This window comes from Tachypleus tridentatus, chromosome 5 (genome assembly GCF_004210375.1).
Source record: "Tachypleus tridentatus isolate NWPU-2018 chromosome 5, ASM421037v1, whole genome shotgun sequence".
Lineage (NCBI taxonomy): Eukaryota > Metazoa > Arthropoda > Merostomata > Xiphosura > Limulidae > Tachypleus > Tachypleus tridentatus.
The window spans coordinates 51,918,082-51,941,703 of NC_134829.1; the positions used below are offsets into that span (position 1 = coordinate 51,918,082).

At 34.8% G+C, this 23,622-nt stretch overlaps 1 protein-coding gene across 1 annotated transcript; it reads left to right on the forward strand.

Moving 5' to 3' along the window:
• Positions 1 to 3,184: 3,184 nt before the first annotated feature.
• On the forward strand, positions 3,185 to 20,469 carry LOC143251170 (EEF1A lysine methyltransferase 1). Its single transcript, XM_076502571.1, has 5 exons — positions 3,185 to 3,383; positions 4,502 to 4,641; positions 9,433 to 9,515; positions 14,938 to 15,215; positions 20,267 to 20,469. Exons 2-5 carry the CDS (start codon positions 4,510 to 4,512, stop codon positions 20,407 to 20,409), a joined length of 636 nt encoding a protein of 211 aa, XP_076358686.1. The 5' UTR covers positions 3,185 to 3,383; positions 4,502 to 4,509; the 3' UTR covers positions 20,410 to 20,469.
• Positions 20,470 to 23,622: the final 3,153 nt, after the last annotated feature.

A 23,622-nucleotide genomic window follows, 5' to 3' on the forward strand; every position in this document is an offset into this window, starting at 1 on the left:
TGCGAGTTGAGAAATAAAGATTTATAAGTATTTAAAAAATGAAGTACATCATTTTCACTGAAACCAGTATGTGTTCAAATGAAATCGGAACCGTAGACGGGGAGGGAATCTGGGATAAGCCCCCAAATATCTCATGTTCCGACAGAAAAAGGAGAGAGAGAGAGAGTGAGGGAAAGAGAGCAAACACAATTTTTTTTTCTGAAGCGTACGTGCCATTCGTTACTGAAAATAATGTTGTAGTTTTATAACGGGCTTTGCCATTGAAATTGTTAAAAATTAGAGTTCATTTTTTTCAGAAAAGTTTTTGTTTTTAATTTTGCACAAAGCTACTAGAGGGCTACCTGTGCTAGCCGTCCCTAATTTAGCAGTGTAAGACTAGAGGGAAGGCAACTAGTCATCACCACCCACCGCCAACTCTTTGGCTACTCTTTTACCAACGAATAGTGGGATTGACCGTCACTTATAACGCCCCCACGGCTGAAAGGGCGAGCATGTTTGGCGCGACGGGGATGCCAACCCGCGACCCTCAGATTACAAGTCGCACGCCTGAACACGCTTGGCCATGCCGGGCCTTTCAGAAAAGAAAAAAACAACTTTCAAGATGCTAAATATAAACCAAAAGAAGTGCTTGGAAGTGACCGTCTTTTTCAGGGGAAATGGGGTATATACCTTAATAAACTCTCCCACTCTCGAACCGAAATTTTGGAAATATCTGTGTGGATGTTGTTGTTTTTTTGCATATAGCAAAGCCACAAAGGGCTAGCTGCTCAGTCCACCGAGGGGAATCGAACCCCTGATTTTAGCGTTCTAAATCCGGAGACATACCGCTGTACTAGCGGGTTGCATATCTCTGCAACTACCCAAATTTTAAATTACACACCAATACCAGTAATAAATGGTCAAGCATGCAGTTATAATTAAAAGTGATATGAGATGGATATATGCTGTTGCTATCCGTAGTTGGATTGATATATTAATTAAACGCATATTTTCACATTAGGGATATCCAGAACGAGACCGCTTTCTCTTTCTCTCTCTTTTTAGTATTTTAAAGAACTTATTTGAACGAAGATCCTAAATTACGATAGCAACGAGCTCATAAATGAGTCAAACTCGTAGCAACAACCGTTTTTAGCTCACATTATAAGCGTAAAACGTATTAACAACAAATATCTGTTAAATATATTAAGTAACAAATATATATTAATTATTATTCCAGTTATTATTTTAATCATTCTTAATGTGTCAAGTGTCTATATGCAAAGAAAAGCCAAGAATTACGTTTTCATAATTAAATAAGGATAGGAGGGCAGTTCAAAAAATGCGCTGACTGTTTGAATTGCGCGGCTCCAGTTGGTTCCAGGGGAATCCGCTTGGTGTCGCTAGGTTCGCACAGATCAGCTGATTACTGATCAACCATTTCCTGATTGCAGATATCTTCATTTGTGTATTAGCTACGCGGTTTTAAGTGAAGTGCGATTTTTTCGTTTGGCGGATTTCAGAATGAATGACCTGAAGGAGCAACGACTTGCTGTGAAATTTTGTGTTAAACTTGGAAAATCTGCGACTGAAACTTTTGATATGCTTAACACGGCTTACGGTGATGTTGCTATGAAGCGTACAGCATGTTTCAAGTGGCATGAACGTTTTAAGGATGGTCGACAGTCGATTGAAGATGATGAGCGTCCTGGACGTCCTTCCACGTCAACTGACGACCCACACGTCGACAAAATCAACACCCTGGTGCGGGCAAATCGACGTCTGACTGTCAGGGAGCTTGCTGAAGAGTGTGGGATATCAGTTGGATCTTGTTACGAGATTTTGACCGAAAAATTGAAGATGCACCGCGTTGCTGCGAAATTCAGCCCTCAGAACTCGTGAGATTTTGGCCAAACACTCGATCACTGTTCTTCCCCACCCCCCTACTCACCTGACCTTGCTCCTTGCGATTTTATCTTGTTCCCCAAACTCAAAAGACCCTTGAAAGGAAGAAGATTTGAGACGATTCCCGAGATTAAGGCAAATGCGACGAAGGAGCTGGAGGACATTACAAAAGAGCCGTACCAGGACTGTCTCAACAAGTGGAAACACCGTTGGGATAAGTGTGTGCGTTGGGGAAGAGAGTACTTTGAAGGGGTTCCAGACCTGTAACTTCTAAATAAAGTACATTTTGTTTTATGACGTCAGTCCGTGTATTTTTTGAACAGACCTCGTATAGTGTAAGGGTGTTTTTCGGAATAACCTGGTTTCATTCGTCTAGGATTAGGTATATATTTGTAGGCCCGGCATGGCCATGAGGTTAAGGCATTCGACTTGTAATTTGAGGGTCGCGGGTTTGAATCTCTGACACACCAAACATGCTCGCTCTTCCAGCCGTGGGAGCATTATAATGTTACGGCCAATCCCACTATTCGTTGGTAGAAGAAGCCCAAGAGTTGGCGGTGATGACTAGCTGCCGTCCCTTTAGTCTTACACTGGCAAATTAAGGACGGCTAGCGCATATAGCCCTTGTGTAGCTTTGCGCGAAATTAAAAACAAACAAACACACATTCTCTTGGGCCCTGGTAATTGTATCCTCTCCCCCTTTAGGGGGCTTGCTTATATTAATTCTTTATATTCCCTTTGATGGCAGCACTCTGGTGGCACACCACGATGTAAAAGTAATAAACTATTGGAGGCCCTTAAATTTTTAATGACATACTACAGAACAACAACAACATAAAAAGAGTTATTATGATTCCGAGGCCTAATAGTATTTAATTAACTATTATAATACTATATAGAAAACAAAGTTGACAGAAAATTTCACTGTCAATTCAAAGCGTATCATAAAATACCTTTTTACTGACTGTACCATTTTCCAAACGAATATAAACAAATATTGATATATAAAAATAACTAAAATAAGCGTCCAAAATGAAAAGAAAAATATTATGTCCATTAATGTTATTGTCAACATCAAGTATAATGTATAAATAGAAATACAGCTTGTGTTCTTGAGATAATTTGTTAGGTTTAACAAGGACAGATATTTATTCAATGACAAATAAATAATAGGTTAAAAACCTATAAAATATTTCAGGATTGTCTTAGTGAAAAAACAACAACCACAAGAAACGCAACCTTTGAAGGATTAGGAACGATGAAGCTACTGCACCAGTTTCTTGTCATTAGTGAAAATAAAATGATTCACCTCTAGAGGGCGTATTATACTAAAGTGGTGTGATTGTGTTGCATTATTTGAGAATTTAGTGAAATGTTATGATTCAGAATATTAAATATTCACACAGATTTATTATTACGTTACTATCCAACAGTTAGTGTGATTGTAACGTTAATTATTATCTTTGACAGCAATTTTTCGTACGTAGGTGATTGTATTCGTAAGTAGCTTCATTTTTAGCTGCGTGAAGTGTAAATTTTGGTATAATTTTTAATAAACTTTTAGATGAAACATTTTTTTATATTGGTGCATAATTACTAATAGTTTAAAGAACACCTTAATTTCTGTTACCATAAGTGTTTTTACACCTTTCAATAGTTTCAGTCATTGCTTGAAAACGTCTTCCATATTATACTGTAGTCAATGAGTAACTTACACTACTTGTCAGGCTGTTCAAGTTTACCTGAAGTAAATAAACAGAAGATGTTGTCATCAAGAGATTGAAATGTTACAATAAAGTATTCACATCATTAATATATATAACAAATAGTAAAAGCATAAAAACAGACAGCTTTAACCGTAAGAACGTTGCATGCCATATTTGTCATCTGTGTTTGCTTTTTTGTACCAATGTGTTCAAACGAAAGTTTTTCAACTTGGTTTTTGTTAACTTTTCTATTAACTATGTGAGGATGTATCTTACCCCTTTAGTATTTTCATGTCTTTTTAAAAGTCATGTTACAGAACCCAGGTATCTTCCTTAAAGAAAGCAGGTATGCCGCAAAAAAACCCCAACAAAAAACAGACAATAAAAAATGAAGTTTATGAGGTAAAAAAATCTAAAAAACTCAGTATTCTTTACTGAACTTCATTACAACAATAGTAACTCAACACGTGTTTTCAGTTTGTAAACCATGTTTAGGAATGTATTAGGATCTAGCAAGAGGTATTAAATATTATAGTTATTATCCCTCTAGTGTTTTATGTACTCACTTCTTTTCCATCATTATAAACATTAGTCTTTAAGCTAATAATACTAAAAACTGGACTTTTGATTGTCCACTGTATAGCTTTGTGTTTAATTAAAAACAAAGCAGCCATAGATCACAGCCATTCCTCAATCTGCACCATCTGTTTGAAATCAACTTCCACACATCAGAATAAGTCACTGCAGTAATGAGTGATGCCTCATTGCTTCTGATGCCAATGAGAGGTTTTATTTTCAGTGAACTAGTTGCATATAATGGAGTAAAATATTAGTTCACATTTTCGAATAACACAAATGTTTTCATATTTTTACCCCTAGGTTATTTGTAATTTACACATAATTTTATATAGTATGAAAAATGGAAGGAGATGGTTGGGACCCTCAGCTGTCAGCTGAAACTCTGTTAGCTCTACAAGAATTTTATAATGAACAAGCAGCAAAGCTGTCTCAGGAAGGTGTCAGTGGAAGCTTTGACGTAGAAGAAAATTGGGTAAAGTGTATTTTTATATGTAAAATATTTGATTTTTAAATAAAATTGTCATTACTTTTTGTGGAAAGCTTGGTACATAGAATGTAGAAATATAGATCTTTATTTTAGAAGAGGTGCTTTTATGAAAGAAAATAATGAAATGGCATTTATACTTAAAGATTACTCTACATATTTTTATAGCATTAAATATTTTAGATAAATGTTGAGACACAAGCCATAACATACCTTAATGTTTAGGGACAGCTAAGGACCTGTTGGGTTAGCTAGGCTGTTCCATCCTCTAAACTAAACTAATACTATTAAAACAAAACCTCAAAGCCAGCCTTTATTCACGTAGTTATCTGGCTTTCTCTTAAACTCACTTAAATTTATTGCCTCTGCAACATTGGAATGCAGCCCATTCCAAAGGCTATCCACCTACTTTGAAAAAATCGAACTGTCTTATATAGTTGATACTTGAAACTGTCAGCACTTGGTGAAACTTCATTATAACAGAATTGAGAAAAAGAAAGATGACTGTAAATGTCACTAAAACTTTGTTTATTAATGACCATAGTTTTGTCTGTAAAGGAACCATCAGGTACAGATTGATTTGGTTTCTAAACATGTTTATATCTGTTTAATTGTAAAACCAGAAGTGGGATGAGAATTATAAAGGATCTCATGTTGGTTTGGTCACTTAGAACTTTTCTGGATTTCTTTTATAGGCTTCTGTTTGTTTTTGTAAAATGTTCAGACTGTAGTTTTTTCACCTTTCCCATAGATGTGTAAAATTTTGCAATTTTTTTCTGGATCAAATTGATGTTTAGTTTCAATATTGTGGGATGCAAAGGTTGGATCCATGTCCTTAATTTTCAGCTTTTAGAATGTTCTTTAATATTTGTTTCTGTGGAATACTGTATGTACGTATACACAATTGCAGTCTTGACACATTAATTAATGTACACCATTGCTGCTGTACTTGTGATTTTGAATAGTATTTTGCCAGGATTGTTTCTACAGTAGTAGGCCAGTTTGTAGATTTCTTTATTCAGTGTATATTACATAGTGTGAGGTTCCAGTGTGGCTTATCTTAAATCATCTTCCTGATTTTGTTTTCATTTGGTACAGTATGTGGATTTACTGCAAATTACTTTTATAACTGTTGCTAATCCCCTTGGTGTGGACTTGTGTATGTGGTGAGGGAACCTCCCAGAGAAGGTTCTGTTCTTTCAGTTTACCTCCTCTTGGATCTAAACATCCATCTACGTGTTTGCCATAAGTGGTAACCCATGAAGGGGAGGAGAGGATCCTGGCGGTTGAGTGGTCCAATCCTACCTAACATACCACTTTGGTGGAATTCCTGAAGATGGGTGGCCTTGTAGTGGCTCTCCTAGGGTCAACCAAGTACCAGTGTTGAATGTTCTCAGTGGGTGTTTTGGACATTGTATCTGATACTGGTATTTGGGTATAGTGCTCATGAAACCTAAGAATTGCTGCAGTGTCCTTGTTTGGCATTGTAGTGCATCCCCTTGTAGGGCTTCATGGTGAGTGGGGTCAGTGGGCACCAAAATATTCTTTCTTTATTATAGTTCCCCCAAATATAACTTTAAATAAAATAGTTAAAAAACAGATCATAGGCAAATGTCCATGTCTTGAAGATTCTGAGCAACAATCTTCAACATCTGTAACACCTGTACCTCACTTTCCTTCAGGGCAACTGTGTTTCTTTTTTTATTTGGAAGAAACTTGCTGGCTCTCCTAAGTTAGTCAAAAAGCTTCACTCTGGTGCCATATTGGTGAAAACTTTTACTGCCAACAGGGTATTCACCCTGATCCTGAACTCCGTGTTGGTGAACTTGTGCTTTTCGTGGCCTTTGGAAAGAGTGCACAGGAGCTCCCTTCAGTGGTCTTTCTGTTCCTTATTAAGTACAAGTCTCTTTGATATTGATAAATGGTTAGATTGAAACTAAACTAACATATGGGTTTGGGTTTCTTTACTTCTTTACTGCCACCTTGTCCAGAGATCCGTTTCTTTTCACTAATTCATCAGATCATTATTTCTCACTTATGTGACTGATCAGCTCTTGATTGTTTCTGTCTATTGAAGATCTTAAAGGTTTTGTTACCTGTACTAATGTCTTTAGATATGCTAAACAAGAACTTGATTTACTGGGATTATTTAGTTTCCCAGGATTTATCCCCAGCTAACTTGATCAGGTGAGTATAAAAGTAACCCATATTGAGTATTTTGAGCTCTCTTTGAAGACAGAGAAACTTCTGAAAGCCACATATCATAAGATTCACCACCATTGTATGTCTCTAACAATCCAGTTGAATATTCCATTGGAGGACATTGTACAGGCTAGTATGTAGACCTCCTCAATATTTTTATTGCTGCTTTTGTCTTGTCTTTTTACCTTTAAGGGTCCCTTATCCCACCTTCACAGGATTCCACTCTGTACAGGTGTATTTGTATGAAACCAATTCTGCACTTGCAGTCACTAATTCAATGTAATTTATCTAGATTGCAAGAGGCTCTGTAGAAATGAGGTGTTCCATAAAAAAATCTGGAGACTGACTGGGTGGTATTACTATACTATGCTGGAATGCCATTCATGATTAAAATTATAAGATGATCCTGCCCATATCTGCTGATTAGTGCTTTGAATAAATTGAGTTTGGTTTGCTGTTAAAATTTAGGGAACTTGGTTTATCTATTGCATTGATTTTCAAGACTCTCCAATATTCATTACCCACCAGATCTGCTAGTGGAGTTAGGGAATCCTTACCACACCCTGTTTCCAGTTGGGATAGTGGACAGTGGCTTTCATGCAGAGTATCCCAGTGAATTTTACCTGTCTTGGTCCTCCTACCTGGGTCTGTGGATGTTTTGTTTTTCCGAGGTTTTTGTAGGAGAGACACCAGTCTACACAGGAATCTACCCATAATGCCACTTCAGATTTGACATTTGGCTATTCAGTTGGGTTGTGCATGGCTCTTCTTTTTGTTGAATAGTGATTCATTTAGATTGTTTATGGAAGGGGTCCATTGATTTCTTGTAATTCTAAATGTAGGGTGTTCTCATTCATCCCTGGGTCCTTGGTTGGGTGCAGTTTCTTCCAAATCCTCCCCATAATTCCTGAGACAAGAAGAATTGACCTTGCCCATTCAGTTGAGTAGTGAAGATGAGTGTTTATAATGTCCATACTGGATGGGTTTTATTTTTCAGGTTGAGTATGGCATGTTATATCCCATCATTCCAAGTTTGATGTGTTGCTATTTGGTGTTCTTCAGGTTGAGGACAAGTCCTTTTCGTTGTGCTCAGAACACATTACTCTATGACTACAGGTTGGGGTCCACTCACAAGTGTGTCTATATACATGCACACTCTTCCACTGTTTCTCCCCACTGAGAGCTGGTGTTAGAGACAACAGAATGGCTCAGTCTTTAAAAAGTATATAATATCTGAATGAGGTGCTTATACGAGCATAGAGTACCAGGATAGAGGGAACATTGATGTAGGTGGAGAGTATTACATGATAGATATTGCTAAGGACACTAAAGTAGGGAATAAAAGACTGGAGGAAGTGAGAAAAATTCAGACCAATATTTAGATGGGCTAAGGAGGGAATAGTAACAAGTGACTCGCATATCTAATTCTTAACCTCCTTCTAAACCCTTGGGGAAATAATAATCAGTTTTGTTATTTTTTTTAACAAACTTATAATTAATATTACCATCTTGTTTTCATCTTTTAACTGTTCAAGATGAGAAATATTGCTTAAATCATGCATAGGTAGTGAAAGCTACTAATTAAGAGCATTAAAAAGTTCCATCTTTGAGGACTGAGTGAGTAGCTACTTTTTAGTTGTGTACTGAAGTGGTAGCATTAGGCAATAATGGTCAAACATTTCATCATTGTATTGATTATTTAATGCACGTAATTATGTCATACATACAGTTTGTTTTGGATAAGTATATTTCAGATGTATGTTTTGCCTTTAACATTAAATGCAGTTGGATTTAAGGTGGTTTGTTTGTGAATAACTTTGGGGGCCATCTCATAATATTTTGTGTTAAAGGGGAAACTTGTTAAATTTCTGTGAGTTTTTTTCATTAATTCAGGACAATATAATTGAGTGCAAAGTTTCTCCACATATTGAAACTTGTTTATCAGCTAATGTTACAACTTTTTTTGTCATGTTATTATGTTTTCCACAAACGTTGTTACTGTTTTATTATTCTGTTCATTCTTTATTTGGTGTGACAGGATGCATGCTGTGTTCATTACTCAGTTATATACATATTTTTACATAATTATAATTCTTCCATTAACATCTCTTTTGGATTGTAATTAACTTAGAAAGTATTTTTATTTTTTTTACAATGGTATCCAAACATTATTATAATTTTTTTTTGTTGAAATCCTTATAGAAATTTATCATAAAAACATTTTAGTTACAAATAGTGTTTGATTATATTTGTTAGCGACAGACATATAAAATCAGTGAACTCAGCAGATAGCCTGATGCGGCTTTGCTATAAAAAAAAACACACACACATATGAAATCAGGAGAAATAAAAAAAGAAATACATATATTTTTGAAAGGGTGTGACATTTTTTAGAATGTATGCTTTATTCATATTTGTTCTTTCAAGACTTTGTGATATAAAAACTTGAGTAAGAGTTCACAAGAATATAATAATGTGTGAAGGCTATTGTGTCTTCATATTTGGAGTGACTAAAATATTCTGTTTTTTGGAAAAAGTCTGTTCTGTTTATACTGACGCATTATTTTTTCCAATTAGCAACTCAGCCAATTTTGGTATGACGGTAAGACTTCAGAAATTCTAGCAATGAAAACTCTTAATGTGGCTGGGCCATTTGGGAGGTAAATACATTTCATCAGATATTTAGTATAACTTTAAATCTTATTGTGCACTTGTTATCAGCTTACAGTTTGTGTTATATATCTTGTAGAATTTACATTTGTATTTTAACATTAAAAAAGTATTGGTTTTGATTTAACAAGTTTGGTTAACGTAATAATTGTACATTAATTTTCATGCTCTGATTAAATTCAAAGAGTAGAACTTTGGAAACATAATTGAAAGTTAAATATTACAACCAGTGAATGAGATCTGTGAATAACATGTCTTTATTCAGTTCAACAGGTATTGGATGATAAGGATATGTAACTGTTTGTTGTTAAAGGACTGATATTTTCTTAACTAATACTTACATGTATATTAGTACACAATTGGTATTACTAGAATATTAAACAATATAATTAATTTGAACTATTTATGACACCTGTTTCAGAATATCATATATGCAGTAATGAGGTAAAATAAAAACTAGTTACTTGTCACTTCTTAAAGATAAACTATTTTAGTAGTAAAATAATGTGATTTAATGTTAGGCTTAACAGTGTTGTCGATAAGCTATGTGTATTTAGTACTGATTATTTATTCCCAAGCTACAGTGATAAAGACTAGTATTGGCATTGGGCATTTCTGATTTATAAGATATGATAGGTGTAAAGAATTGACTTTATTTGGGAAATGGAAGTGACATGCACTTTTTAATGAAGACGTACAATGTGGACATGGAGTTTTCAGGTTTGAGGAGAAGTTAGAAGCTATTGTAATAATAGGTGACTGATAAATAGAATGATAAATTCTGGGATACAGGAAGTTAAAAAGGGTGCTAATTTAGGTATAGTAGTAGTGGATTTAAGTATAATAAGCAGGTTTTATTAAACAACAAATTCCAGCCTTGAGCTTGAGTAGTTGAAGAACTAATGGAGGGAGGGAAAGAAAAAGTGACAGATGGGAATAGAAATGAAAAACATAAAGGTTACGGTTATAAGTGATTTTTTAATGTGACTCATAAATACAAGAATTTGTGGGATAAATAGGGAGAAATGGATTAGTTTCTGTTCTCGAGGCTTAGAGGGTATAACTGACAGAGCAAGTGGTATTGTAATAGATGCAAATAGTGATATAGTCTTTGTGCTGCATGTGTAGGATAAAGTCCTAGAGAAGGTTAGGTTATAAGGGATAAATGGTAAGTACAAGAGATTGATAAGGTAATTCAAAGAAAAGGATCATAATAACTTAATTCCATCAGGGATACTTCCATGATTTAATTGTTGGGATGAAACTACAAGTAGGCTTAGGTTTTATGTAAGGATGAACAGGTTAGCTGGATGATTTTGTGGGATGAGTTCAGTGAGAAGAGAGAGCTGTTTTGGAATGAATGTTTACTTATAAATAAGATAGTGGATGGCTTGTTTGTAAGAGGAAGTAATTCAATTTTAAATGTGGCTTTGAACTGAGAGTAGAAAGTGGTGAGGGGTAGAATAATGACAAAAGAATAAAATGTAGAGAAAACTGGAGGAACAAAGTAGATAATTTTTAATGGAAAGATAAACTGTTATCCTTGAAATGTTAGAAGTCTAAGAAATAAAATAGTTGACTTTAGAGAGCTAGTTGGAATGGAGGATTTTGATGTAATAGAAATATCTTAAACCTGTTTAATCTCTATAGACAGTCCTGATGGGAGGGCTTGATATGTAAAATGTGAGTTACAGCCTGTTCAACTTGAGGATATCAAAGCTAGTTGCAGTGAAGTTGAAATCTGTGTGGGTGTTGATTAGAAGTTATTAGGGGTGAAGGTGTTTAGTTGTAATGTGTTATAGACCACCAGTTGAAGCTAGTAAAATTAATAAGAAACTCTAGATTAAGGTTTTAGTCAAATCATATGGGAGACAAGTTTTTAGAAAATATGCAGGATTGTTTTCTTCAATAAGTTGCAGAACTTGTGATGACGAGAAACCCTCTTGAAGTAAAAATGTCCTGAAGATGACCTAAGAAGGTCGAAACATTTTTCTGTACTTTATTTTAATTAGTTTTGATACCCATACCAGCAATCTTGAGAATACAAGTTGTGGAATTCACTGGGATCAAGGATATTTTAGATTTATTGTTAACTTCTAGTGAGAAAATGGTTGATAAGGTGGCAATTGGGGAACATCTGAATGGAATACAGTAATTGCTGAACTGGTTTTGATGCATAAGGAGTAATGAGATATTGGATACAAATTTCAAAAAATCAAATTTTCGAAGATATTAGACAAGAGTTTTCTGTTGTGAATTGGGCATTTGAAGTAACTGGGGCTTGGAAATACTGATCAAATGTCAGGGAACATATTAAAAATTAGTTTTCAGATGTTCAAAATAGACATGTTTTTTTATAGTGAAACAAGAGTGACTACAGTTAAAATTAACGTTGGCTGATAAAGGTGTAAAAGACAAGGTTATCACAGAAGAGTATAAACAATATGTGAAGTTTATGCTGACCGGGAGATTTAGTGGATTAAGGAATATTAAATAGAAAGTAAAAAATAACAGTAATGGTTTCTGTAAATACATTAACAGTAAGAAAAGGTTAGGACTGAACTAGGACCTTCACTTTAATAACATTAATTCTGAACTTGTTTAGAAACATTTTAGGAAGTTCGAAGAATTATTGAGTTCCTTGGCCATTTATTTCTCATTGAGTTTTGAAGGAAGCTAAGATTGGATATGCGAGTCACTATTTTATCAAAGTCCATTTATAGAGGGCAGATACTATAGGATTGGAAGTTAGCTAATGTTACACCTTTTTTCAGTGGAGATGATAAAAATTGTCTTATATCAGTTCTGGGAAAATTTCATAAAGTGTGATAAAGAATGCTTTGCAAAGCCTTTTAACAAAGTTTGATATTTTATTGGATATTCAACATAGGTTTACTAAGATAAAACATTCTTTGAAAATGTTACTGCTGATGTAGGTGAGGGTTAGGGTGTAGCTTTTGTGTATTTGTATTTCCAGAAAGTCTTTGACAAAGTACAATGTGAAAGGTATGTTAAAAAAAAAAATTCTTTAGGTATGGGAGATAAGTAAGTTGATTAATTGGACAGAAGAGTAGCTGGACTTAGGAAAGAAGATGGTTGCTATGAATGGAGTTCAGTTAAACTGTATTGATGTTGTAAGTGGAGTATTTCAAGGCTCTGCCTTATGGCCTTTTCCCTTTTTGGTTTGTATCATTGGCATAGATGAAGAAAAGTGTACTTAAATTTATTGATGATATTAAAGAGCTGGTTGCTACTGGCTGTTGTTGTATTTATATTCTATAATTTTCTGGGGAGTTGGTTCACTACATGTGGTGTGTTATACTCATTTTTACTATTCATTCGTAGTTGTTATTCTAACAAAGTAAATAATATCAAACATTCAGAGGTACTGTGGGCCTGTATGATTTGTTGCAAAGTAAATAATATCAACCATTCAGAGGTACTGTGGGCCTGTATGAATGGTAGTAAAGTAAATAATATCAACCATTCAGAGGTGCTGTGGGCCTGTATGATTTGTTGCAAAGTAAATAATGTCTACCATTCAGAGGTACTGTTGGCCTGTATGATTTGTAGCAAAGTGAACAATATTAACCATTCAGAGGTATGATTTGTAGCAATGTAAATAATATTAACCATTCAGAGGAATGATTTGTAGCAATGTAAATAATATTAACCATTCAGAGGTATGATTTGTAGCAAAGTGAACAATATTAACCATTCAGAGGTATGATTTGTAGCAATGTAAATAATATTAACCATTCAGAGGTATGATTTGTAGCAATGTAAATAATATTAACCATTCAGAGGTATGATTTGTAGCAAGGTAAATAATATTAATTATTTAGAGGAATGATTTGTAGCAAAGTGAACAATATTAACCATTCAGAGGAATGATTTGTAGCAAAGTAAATAATATTAATTATTTAGAGGAATGATTTGTAGCAAAGTGAAAAATATTTACCATTCAGAGGAATGATTTGTAGCAAGGTAAATAATATTAATTATTTAGAGGAATGATTTGTAGCAAAGTGAACAATATTAACCATTCAGAGGAATGATTTGTAGCAAAGTAAATAATATTAATTATTTAGAGGAATGATTTGTAGCAAAGTGAACAATATTAACCATTCAGAGGAATGATTTGTAGCAAGGTAAATAATATTAACCATTAAGGTATGTAAGAGAGGTACTGAGGTACATGGCAGCAAAGTAATATCAACTATTCAGGTAGAAGGAAAGCTACCATATTGTGTCATAAGAGTAAGTAATACTAACCAATCTGGTACAGAAAAGGACTTGGAGGTGGTTATAACAGGAAGAACAATTTGTATTAATTTACAAAGTATAAGATTACTAAAATAAATAGATTTTATTTCATCATTCTATTATTATTTCTTTAACTGTGGTCAGTCCATTGGATGAATTCTGTACCAGAGAAAGAATGTTTACCATAATTCTGAACTTACTTTATGTATCTATACAAAATGTGGCAGAATTAGAATTTTAGTAAAACGTACAAGTCTCCTGTAAACAAAACGTCTGATGTGTTTCAAAAATATTTTTGCTCAAGCTGTGTCTGTGAATTGACAACATCAAGATAGCTAAAACTCTGGTATGCTCGAGTGTAATGTGAAAATACTTGTGTCAGTCATTCTGTTTTAATATCATATCCTTTGAAGTGTTTGAGTATCCCTGTGTAGTGTATCTGGTACTCACTTTTCTTTATGTTGAACTTTTGTAAAATCATTAGTGTAAAATTACTTGTTGATAGCTCTCACATTATATACGTAATATCACACTTTTATTGATAACGAGAGAACAATGTTTTGACCTTCCTATGGAAACTAGATTCAAAGAATGCAAAAAAACACCTTCACACGTTTTTGAACACTGCAAATCAAATAAACACAACATAACCATAGAAAGCACTCAGATACTAAATAGGGAAACAAATATAAACAAATGCAAAATCAAAGAAGCCCTACTTATACAGCAACTAAAACCAAAATTAAACCAATGTAAAGGAACACCTTTATACCTATGCTAATTAATAACCTTACATCCACCTACAACGCTCCCTATAATCCCATACCCGCTTATACTCTCGTCCCTAAGACGTGTCCGTCAATGGTCACATTCAAATTCTCTCTTTATTAACCTGAGGATGACTTAGGAAGGTCGAAGTGTTGTACTCTGGTATATAAGTAAAAGTGTTAAACCAGCTGTTCTGAGATACATTGTTATTCCAGGTGAGTTTCTTGTCATTAAGATCTATAAATGGTTGTTGCGCATACAGTTTGACATGTTAATAAGCTCAGAAATGCTACATCCACTTCTGAAATTCTGAATACTTTTTAATATTATCCTTATATTTCGTAGAATACTTCATGTCTGTTTTGGGTTTTTTTTCAGGATTGCCTGTATTTCTTGTCCTTCAGTTTTCAAAAAACTGCAGAATTTGAAACCAAAAGGTGTGACTACTCATCTCTTGGAATATGATCAAAGGTTCAACATTTATACAGATGATTTTATATATTACGATTTCAACAACCCACTGAATCTTCCAAAGTGGATGAAACTAAACTATGATGTTGTTATATCAGATCCTCCTTTTCTCTCTAAAGATTGCTTGGAAAAGACTTCACTAACCATCCAGTACCTGGCAAAGGACAAAATTATTTTATGTACTGGTAGGATAAAATTATTAATTTTAAAGAAATTTTCTTGAAAGATGCTGTTTCAACTAATTTTTGTTTGAATAAATCAGATTTGTTTCACTAATTTTATTCTTTAAAAGGCCTTGTTCATTTCTAGGTTTAAAATCAAACTCTTTGAGGCATAATATAATTGTTACTTATTACAATAAAAATTAACAAATGTTAAAAACAGGGGTTAAACATTTTGTGATTTCTTTAGTTCCACTACTTTTAATGTGGTTTTCAATTCATTAATGTTAGTTTATATTAAGTGTTATTGTCATGGCCCATGAAACTTTGAATCCCTTCCTTTATCTCGTAAGAAATTGTTTGGTAATGATTCATTCTGACAGTTCTATAGGAGTAGCACATACCAATCACCAATGGTGCATATTTTGTGTTTCCATACATTGGATATTCTATATTATGCTCACACACAACATTCATCTCAATGTGTGTCATGTTCTGTGTTCTTTCAGTCTCATAGCATATTGTCTTTCCCACCCTGACAAAATTTCACTGACAGAGTAGTCAGTCTTTAGATTACCTTGTATTTTGGTTGGTTTGCAAGTTGTGAGATTTTCTACCTGTAAATGCATTTGCCACAGCCCTTAATCATAAATTACCCCTCTTTTAGTCTCGTGAGTACCTCATCCTCAGACTCCAGCACTTGATGCCTCCAGCCAGGGTTGATCCCACAAATTCTATTATGTTTATCTTAGAATCTGATTACTTCATCAGGTGATCTTCCTCCTCCATACCATTCCATGACGACTCATTCCCATTGTTCCCTATTGACCAGCTTAACTGTGGGTTTCACGATTAAACCAAATCCAACTTTTCCCTCCATTACCCTTTCTCTTGTCTTCCTCCATTCATTGTAAACTTCAGTCATCAATTCTACATCTTGCTATTCATATTCTTTTTCTTCACGCCTGACTTTTATCCAGTCCTTGGCTAGGAGGTCAGGTTTCTCATTTCGAGTAGCTTTCGTTTTGGATTGCTCCATACATCCTTCTTTAATGAAGGTGTATCAATTTAAATGGAGGATCTGCTAATTGGGGATTCTCCACTAACTGATCTACTGTGTCTTATGTGGCTGAGTTACTCACGTAGCTTTTTGACCAGGGTCTTTCCAATTTTATGGTATCAGGCTGCCATTACCAATGCCTTTTCACTTTCCCAGTACCATGGAGTTTTTATTTCTCCTGTCCTTACCACATTTATGCGTTTCTTTTGGATTCATCCCCTCAGACGGCCCAGTCTTCTGGACTGGGATATTAATGTGGTCGTCAATTCCTTCTCTTCCATTTTAATCTGTTTCCTCATGGTCCATGTTTAACTTTTCCCTTAAAACATATTTCTTTCTCCTCTTAGTCTGTGGATGATGAAGGTTTGGTTTGTTTGCCATTAATGATTCATCTACACTTTACCACCACACCTATTCTCTCTTTTATCCAGATCATTCCTTGCTCCAAAAGAGTTCAGCAGTTAGGGAAGGCAAGTTCTTTTCACCTGTTTCCCTTCCTTCTATTTCTCTTCTCCACCCTTGCCCCTGATCCTGTTTAGACTTCTCTGTCTGGTCCATGCCCTTTATTGTCATATTGTCCACATGACCTCCTTCTGAGGTACCCATTCACGACTCCTCATCCCTTGGCTGTCTTCCACTGTTCGTGATCTGTTTTCTTCTACCATCACCATTTGGGTTCAATATTTGATTCAATTGCCATATTCTTTCTTGTATTCTTTTCACTTGAATTTGTGTAGGATGTCTTCTCATCCGATTTGACACCTCACATTTTCCCTTGCATCTCATCTTTGTTGGCCATTGGAGGAAGCCCTATGGTCGGGTATGTGGACTACATCGTATACGTTTCTCTCTCATAATGTACACCATATCACAGTTTCTACTTCCACCTGTGACCGTTCTTCAAACTTCAGTGTGACCTTGATTGGCTAAGTTTATATTCATACATTATTTTTATTTCAGGGGACCTTGCTTTATTAACTCATTTTTGGTTCCAGCTCTGTGGCAAGTATTGCCTAACGAGGCATTCTTCAATTAGAAATCCACACTGTACAGCCACGTTGTCTCACTTCTTACCTTCCATGGTTTTGCAATGCTCATTGTTGAGTTGGGGTATTCCATAAGATTACTTGTAGTTGAATAACCTCGTGATATATTTGCTTCATAAACTTGCCCATTCTGGACTGTACTACTTATGGACTGTATTGGGGCAGCATAAGGGAATAGCTGCCCATCCTTACCATATCTTGTATTGAATAACTCAGTAGGGTATGCTTTTCAAAATAGGGATTTGTGGTCACTAATTCTGTGTCTCAGACGTTGACGTTCCTTCATACTCTCCAACACATTATCACCCATCTTTCTTCTAATGGAGTTTGGGAGTCCTTACAACTTCCAAGACGGTTGGGTTGTCAATAATAGAGGCACCCTGCTGAATGTGTACCACACAAAAACATTCCATTTAGTTCCGAATAGAGCGGTAGTGGTTTGCTGGTGTAGACAACGTGCTACCTTCCAATATACATTATACAATTACTATGGAGTGAGACGTCAAATTGTAGTTCACCCCTGGTTTAGGAGCCCTCATCCTAACCCTGCGTAGATGTCGATACCTCGTGGCTGGGGTTTGGATTTAGAGTAGAAACATTCATTCACAATACATGGAGTACGTGAAAAAAATTCGCTTATAGAGGGCAGCACTGGACTAGAAGAGCTAATCTTGGGAGTGAATGGGAAGTACATATCGAAAATGCATTTTCAGTGTAGGAAAAATATAACTTTTAGTTTTGCATAATATATTTTGCAAAAGGAAAACAAAACTTTATCTGATTGTAATTAAAACATTTGTCATACCACCGTCTTTATTAAGATATTTGTCTTAGAATAGATTGCAATGTAAGGTAAGGATTACTTTCTGAATAAAAATAAAAGTAAAAATAACTACAAGGTGTATGGTATCCTTGTATTTTATTATATTTTTGTAATTCAAATTACATATATTTTACTATCGTGAAACGTTTTAAGTGGTTATACGTTATATAAGTATTGTTACCTACAGGGTCTCGGAACCAAAATATTCACCACTATAAATCTTTCTCCTATCTACCACAGTTTTAGCAATTTATTTAAATTTTCGTATCTTATATTGCAGAGGAATTTGTTTTTCAAGAAACCTGAATTCTGATTGTGTTTATAATGCTTAATGTGTATTGTAGATTCTACGTCTGTGATATTCAAGTGTGTGTGTAAAACTTTTATGTATTTTTATATGCTGTTTTATACAAATAAAATATATCTTAGTTTCTGATATTAATTTATGAATTCAATGTTATTTTTCTATGGTTATTGCTCTGTATAAAATGAATTTATTTAGTTTATTAGTCTGAAAGAAATACTTCTAAGCAGTTCTTTTTGGGTTGATGTGTATAAATTGGGATTATCTGAAGCCTCAGTAGTCTCTATAGAGAAATATATCGTAGAAATTGTTAACAAGAGAGCTTTGTGGAGTTCATTGTTGTTTAGTAGAATGTACACGAGAGCGTATATTGGTTGCTTTGTTATATAAAAAAATATTCAAACTTCCCAAGTGTTGGATTATACCCAATACAGTTTTAATGTTATCTCTCTTTCTGTGTTGGCAATTTTATTGATTTATGTGATTTTAGAATTATTTTAAAGATATATATAGTATGTCTGATCAACATGTGTTTATTCAGGAATTTAAATCGTTTATTGACTATTCATGAGTTTCAACTACTTATGTGCATATTGAAAACGTTAATATTGTTTGCCAGTTTACTAATAGATGGTGCTCTTGTCGGTGCTTCTAAAATATAGTAACAAAATGATAGTATATGAAGGTTTTGCGGTAAATTCATTTTGTATGGGAAGATATTGTTATTATGTATACTTTTTTTAGCCTTAATGAGAGGTGTGAGAAAAATATGTTACACCCTCATTAGAGTTGTATATATTAATTTTTATAAAGGTGTAATACAAATTATCTTGAATGATAAAAGCAAGATAAGTTCAGCATTTATTACCAAACTTGGATTTTGTAGTCTTAAATACACCATATGATTTATTTAACTAGATATTCTATCCCATCCCTCAATAGAAAAGGCTGTCTCATAGTGGTACACCATCATGTTTCAGGGTTAAATTCTCTGTGGTACAGACTATAGCAGATAATCTGTTATGGCTTTGTTCTAGAAAACAAAGACACAAACCCAAAATGCTAAACATAATTTGAGGGCGTGGCATAGCCAGATGGTTAAGGCTCTCCACTCGTAATTCGAGGGTCGCGGGTTCTTCATACTAAACATGCTCGCCATTTCAGCCGTGGAGGCATTATAATATGACGCTCAATTCAACTATTCATTGATAAAAATGTAGCCCAAGAGTTGGCGGTGGGTAGTGATTACTAGCTGCCTTCCCTCTAGTCTTACACTGCTAAATTAGGGACGGCTAGCGCAGATAGCCTTCGTGTAGCTTTGCGCGAAATTAAAAACAAAAAAAAACTTAAATTGGTGTAGTTGTCTCGTAATTCGAGAATCCCGGGTTCGAATCCCCGTCACACTAAACATTCTCGCCCTTTCAGCGTTATAATGTGACGGCCAATCAAACTGTTCGTTAGTAAAAGAGTCGCCCAAGAGTTGGCGGTGGGTGGTGATGACTATTTGCCTTCCCTCTAGTCTTACACCGCTAATTTAGGGACGTCTAGCGTAGATAACCCTCGTGTAACTTTAGCTGGTCTAGTTGTCTTGTTATGTAGTGTGTTTTCTTGTATTATTTTGACTGGGCTTTCAGACACAGTATTTGTGTGAAAACGTAATAGACTGTAAACAAATTTTAGATCCTTCAATTTAGAAACCTTTTTTTTTTTTTTTTTTTGACAGGGTTGAACATAATTTTATACACACATATTAGTTACTTGATGGAAGAAGCGATGTGTCTTTGTTTTAAGATATGCTCGCTTATTTTAAATATGGAAGTGAGTTTAGACTCTTCTTTTTAGGCGCAGTAATGGAAGATGACGCAAGAAAACTACTGAACGTTCAGCCCTGTAATTTTTCACCCCAACACGCACGAAGCCTTGGAAACGTATTTAAATGTTTTGTAAATTTTGACTTTGATAGTATTGAAATCAAAAACGTGTAAAGATAGCGTCATACACATGTAATAAATTTTACAAATAAAACAATTTATTGTGTACACGGACCTTTGTCGTCGCTTGTGTGTTTTGCTTCGTTTGTTCTCGTGCGACCGGGATGACTCTGGTTTTAGCCAATCACTTTTGTGGTCTTTCTAGCTTTCTCTTAAGACAGTATTTCGTGAAAGGTTTTCAGAAAGTTATAGTAATTTTAACAAAGAATTTCTGTACATATTATTTCAGTTAATTCGAAATTGTTTTAATTTTGAAAGGTCAAATCCTGATAGCTGAGTCTTACATTGTTGTCTACATCCTAAGGGTCCTCCCACCAGTTAAAAAACAAAAACAAAGAGAAATTGGATATATTTCGATTTTTAATATCTTTTAGCTAACTTCATGATTATTACTGCAAGTTGAATATTTCTTGGAAATTTATATTGGGTTCTATGAACTCGAAAAACATTGGGCCCAGCATGGCCAGGTGGTTTAGCGCACTCGACTCGTAATCCGAGGGTTGCTGGTTCGAATCCCTGTCACAACAAATATGCTCGCCCTTTCAGCCTTGGGGTTGCTATAATGTGACGGTCAATTTCACTATTCGTTGATAAAAGAGTAGTCCAACAGTTTGCGGTGGGTGGTTATGACTAGCTGCTTTCCCTCTAGTCTTATACTGCAAAATTATGAACGGCTAGCGAAGACTGCCTTCGTGTAGCTTTGCGCGAAATTCAAAACAAACCAAAATTATTGTGTAATTCAACAGAAGGAAACCCAGTTCAGTAGTTTGGGCTGTTGTTTCATGTTTTATATTTCTTATGTCTCTCTGATAGTGAGAAAAAAATTATTTTCATTACTTTCAATGTTGTGATTCAGAAAATGGAGATACAATGACTTTTCAATATGTAGGATAAACATCTCTTATCTGCTTAATCTTACAACAGGCAAATGCCTTTTTAGATTCTAGACTTTCTTGTATCACATTAGGTAAAAAGCCCTTTCTCATTTGTTAGTGTGATGATTGTAATCTACTTTTGAAGATAAAAACTATTGAAAAATAAACACAAATTTATTATTTTCATTCTGACATAAACCTGTAGACCACAGTTGTTACTTTAAACTGTGTTAACGTTATTTAAACTATGTCTATAACACGTTTTACTGAAGCTTTTGTAAATTCTCTAAATCCGTTCTTGATCTAATAATAGTTTTCTAAACTTATTACCCATGTCCCCGTTCCCGACAAGTTTACATGAGACTGGAAGTCAGTATGGAACAGTCCATGTCCGGATCCGTTTATTAGATCACTGTGAAGTTTTTTGTTTGTTTTTAACAATGAAGAGATTCGTTGTAAAGTGTGGTTGGATTTCATGGGCACTTTGAGGTTCGAGCTTCTCATCCGACTACAAAAAGTGATCCAGATCGTTGATCATTCTGGATCAGAAAAGGATTTTCTGAGTTTTCGAAGGAGAAATTTAACGTTCTTCAATACGAACGCTTGCAATCTCTGTTATTGTATTACAATATCTAATAGTTTTAGTGATACAGTTAGCAGTGTCATGTTTACGTTATTTGTGTATAGACAAGTTATTAATATAATTCTGTTATCTAGTTTAAACATACTAAGACAATGATAACAATTAAGTAACTCCTTGAATACTAGTTTCATGTAAGTAGTAGCTAAAGCATCCTGAGTTGATGTTATAACAGAAGCTCTGTATAACTTCGAGATTTCTAGCAGGCTCGTACTCTCGGTATCGTGTCAACATTATAGGTGGACATTAGCAAGTGCTGCACGTTTGATTACATGGATTATTGTGACATTCGTTTAAACGTAAACAGATATTTAAAAGGTAATTGCTTAAATAATTAGGCTTATAAAAATTAAGCTAAATAAGATTTTAATTTTTTTTTTATAATTCCAGATATTCTCTTTCCCATCAAATGAATAATTTTAAAATTCACTTGTCAAGTATTGTCAGATATACAATTAGGCTTAGGGCGTACTTACTGTTCGTTTACTGCAGGTGTTAATTTTAATTTTGTCACTTCTGTAATTAAAGCTGTGTAACTTCTTCCACTGGATCACGTATTTTATGTATTCACACAGTATCTTCCACACCGTACAAGTTTTGACTGTGTTTCATCTTGTAGCTTGTCAAGGTGTTGTTTGTGAGTATTGTGAAATTTGAATCAGTCGATTTTGCAAATATGATTATAATGTAATTTGAACCCCTAATCATATGACTTTTGATACATTCGTTATGTATTACCTCGGCAACCGAAGGGAGGCCTATTTTTGCGCTATTTTTGCACTATAACTCAGTCAAAAATGATCTGATTTTGATGAAACCTGTTGGACTTACGTAGAATATTACTACAGCTTGTCCTGCCAAAAATGATAACTTGGGACGTACAAACACATTTTAACTGGTGCGTGGTGGAAGCATGCTTCTTACTGAGCGCCCTCTTGTGTTTTGGCAGGGATTATTTTATCAATGGCAAATACTTCTTTTTTACATTATAATTGGAATGTTTTTTTTGTTCTCGCAATGTTTATCTTTCTGTACACAAGTATTTTTTTTATATAGCTGCGAATACTCATTGCTATGTCTTCTTAAAGTAGAAAGGTAAATTTATTGTATTTTGCTATGTCTTCTTAAAGTAGAAAGGTAAATTTATTGTATTGTAGGCGAAGCTTTTTTTTACATTCTTAAGTTTACCCATTGCTATGTCTTCATAAGTTGGCAAGATTCATTGTAGGTAGACGTTTCTAAATTGTTACATATGATCACTGTCGTGTCTTAAAGCGACGAAACCTTTTCAGTGGTTTAGCGATATGTCTGCGGGCTCACACCACTAGAAACCGGGCTTCGATACCTGTTGTGGGAAGAACACAGATATTACATCGTGTAGCGTTGTGCTCGAGTCTAACCAACCAATAAAACGGCAAGATCCGTATTATTATAGCTTTTTTATGTTGTTGCACGTGCGCGTTGTTATGTCTTCATTGGTTGGCAAATATACACTACATGTGGACACCCATATCAGCCAAACCCATTGCTAACAGGTGCATAAAATCAAGTCTACAGCCATGCGAACTCCATAGACAAACATTGGCAGTAGAATGGGTCGTACTGAAGAGCTCAGTCACTTTCAACGTGGCGCTGTCATAGGATGTCACCTTTTCAACAAGTCAATTCGTCAAATTTCTGCCTTGCTAGAGC

Bases quoted from the DNA above. Each gene is read 5' to 3' on its own strand.
- LOC143251170 (XM_076502571.1), top strand. From the start codon at position 4,510: ATGGAAGGAGATGGTTGGGACCCTCAGCTGTCAGCTGAAACTCTGTTA. The intron at 4,642-9,432 runs GTAAAGTGTATT...TTTTCCAATTAG, and splicing joins TTGACGTAGAAGAAAATTGG to CAACTCAGCCAATTTTGGTA. The intron at 9,516-14,937 runs GTAAATACATTT...GTTTTTTTTCAG, and splicing joins GTGGCTGGGCCATTTGGGAG to GATTGCCTGTATTTCTTGTC.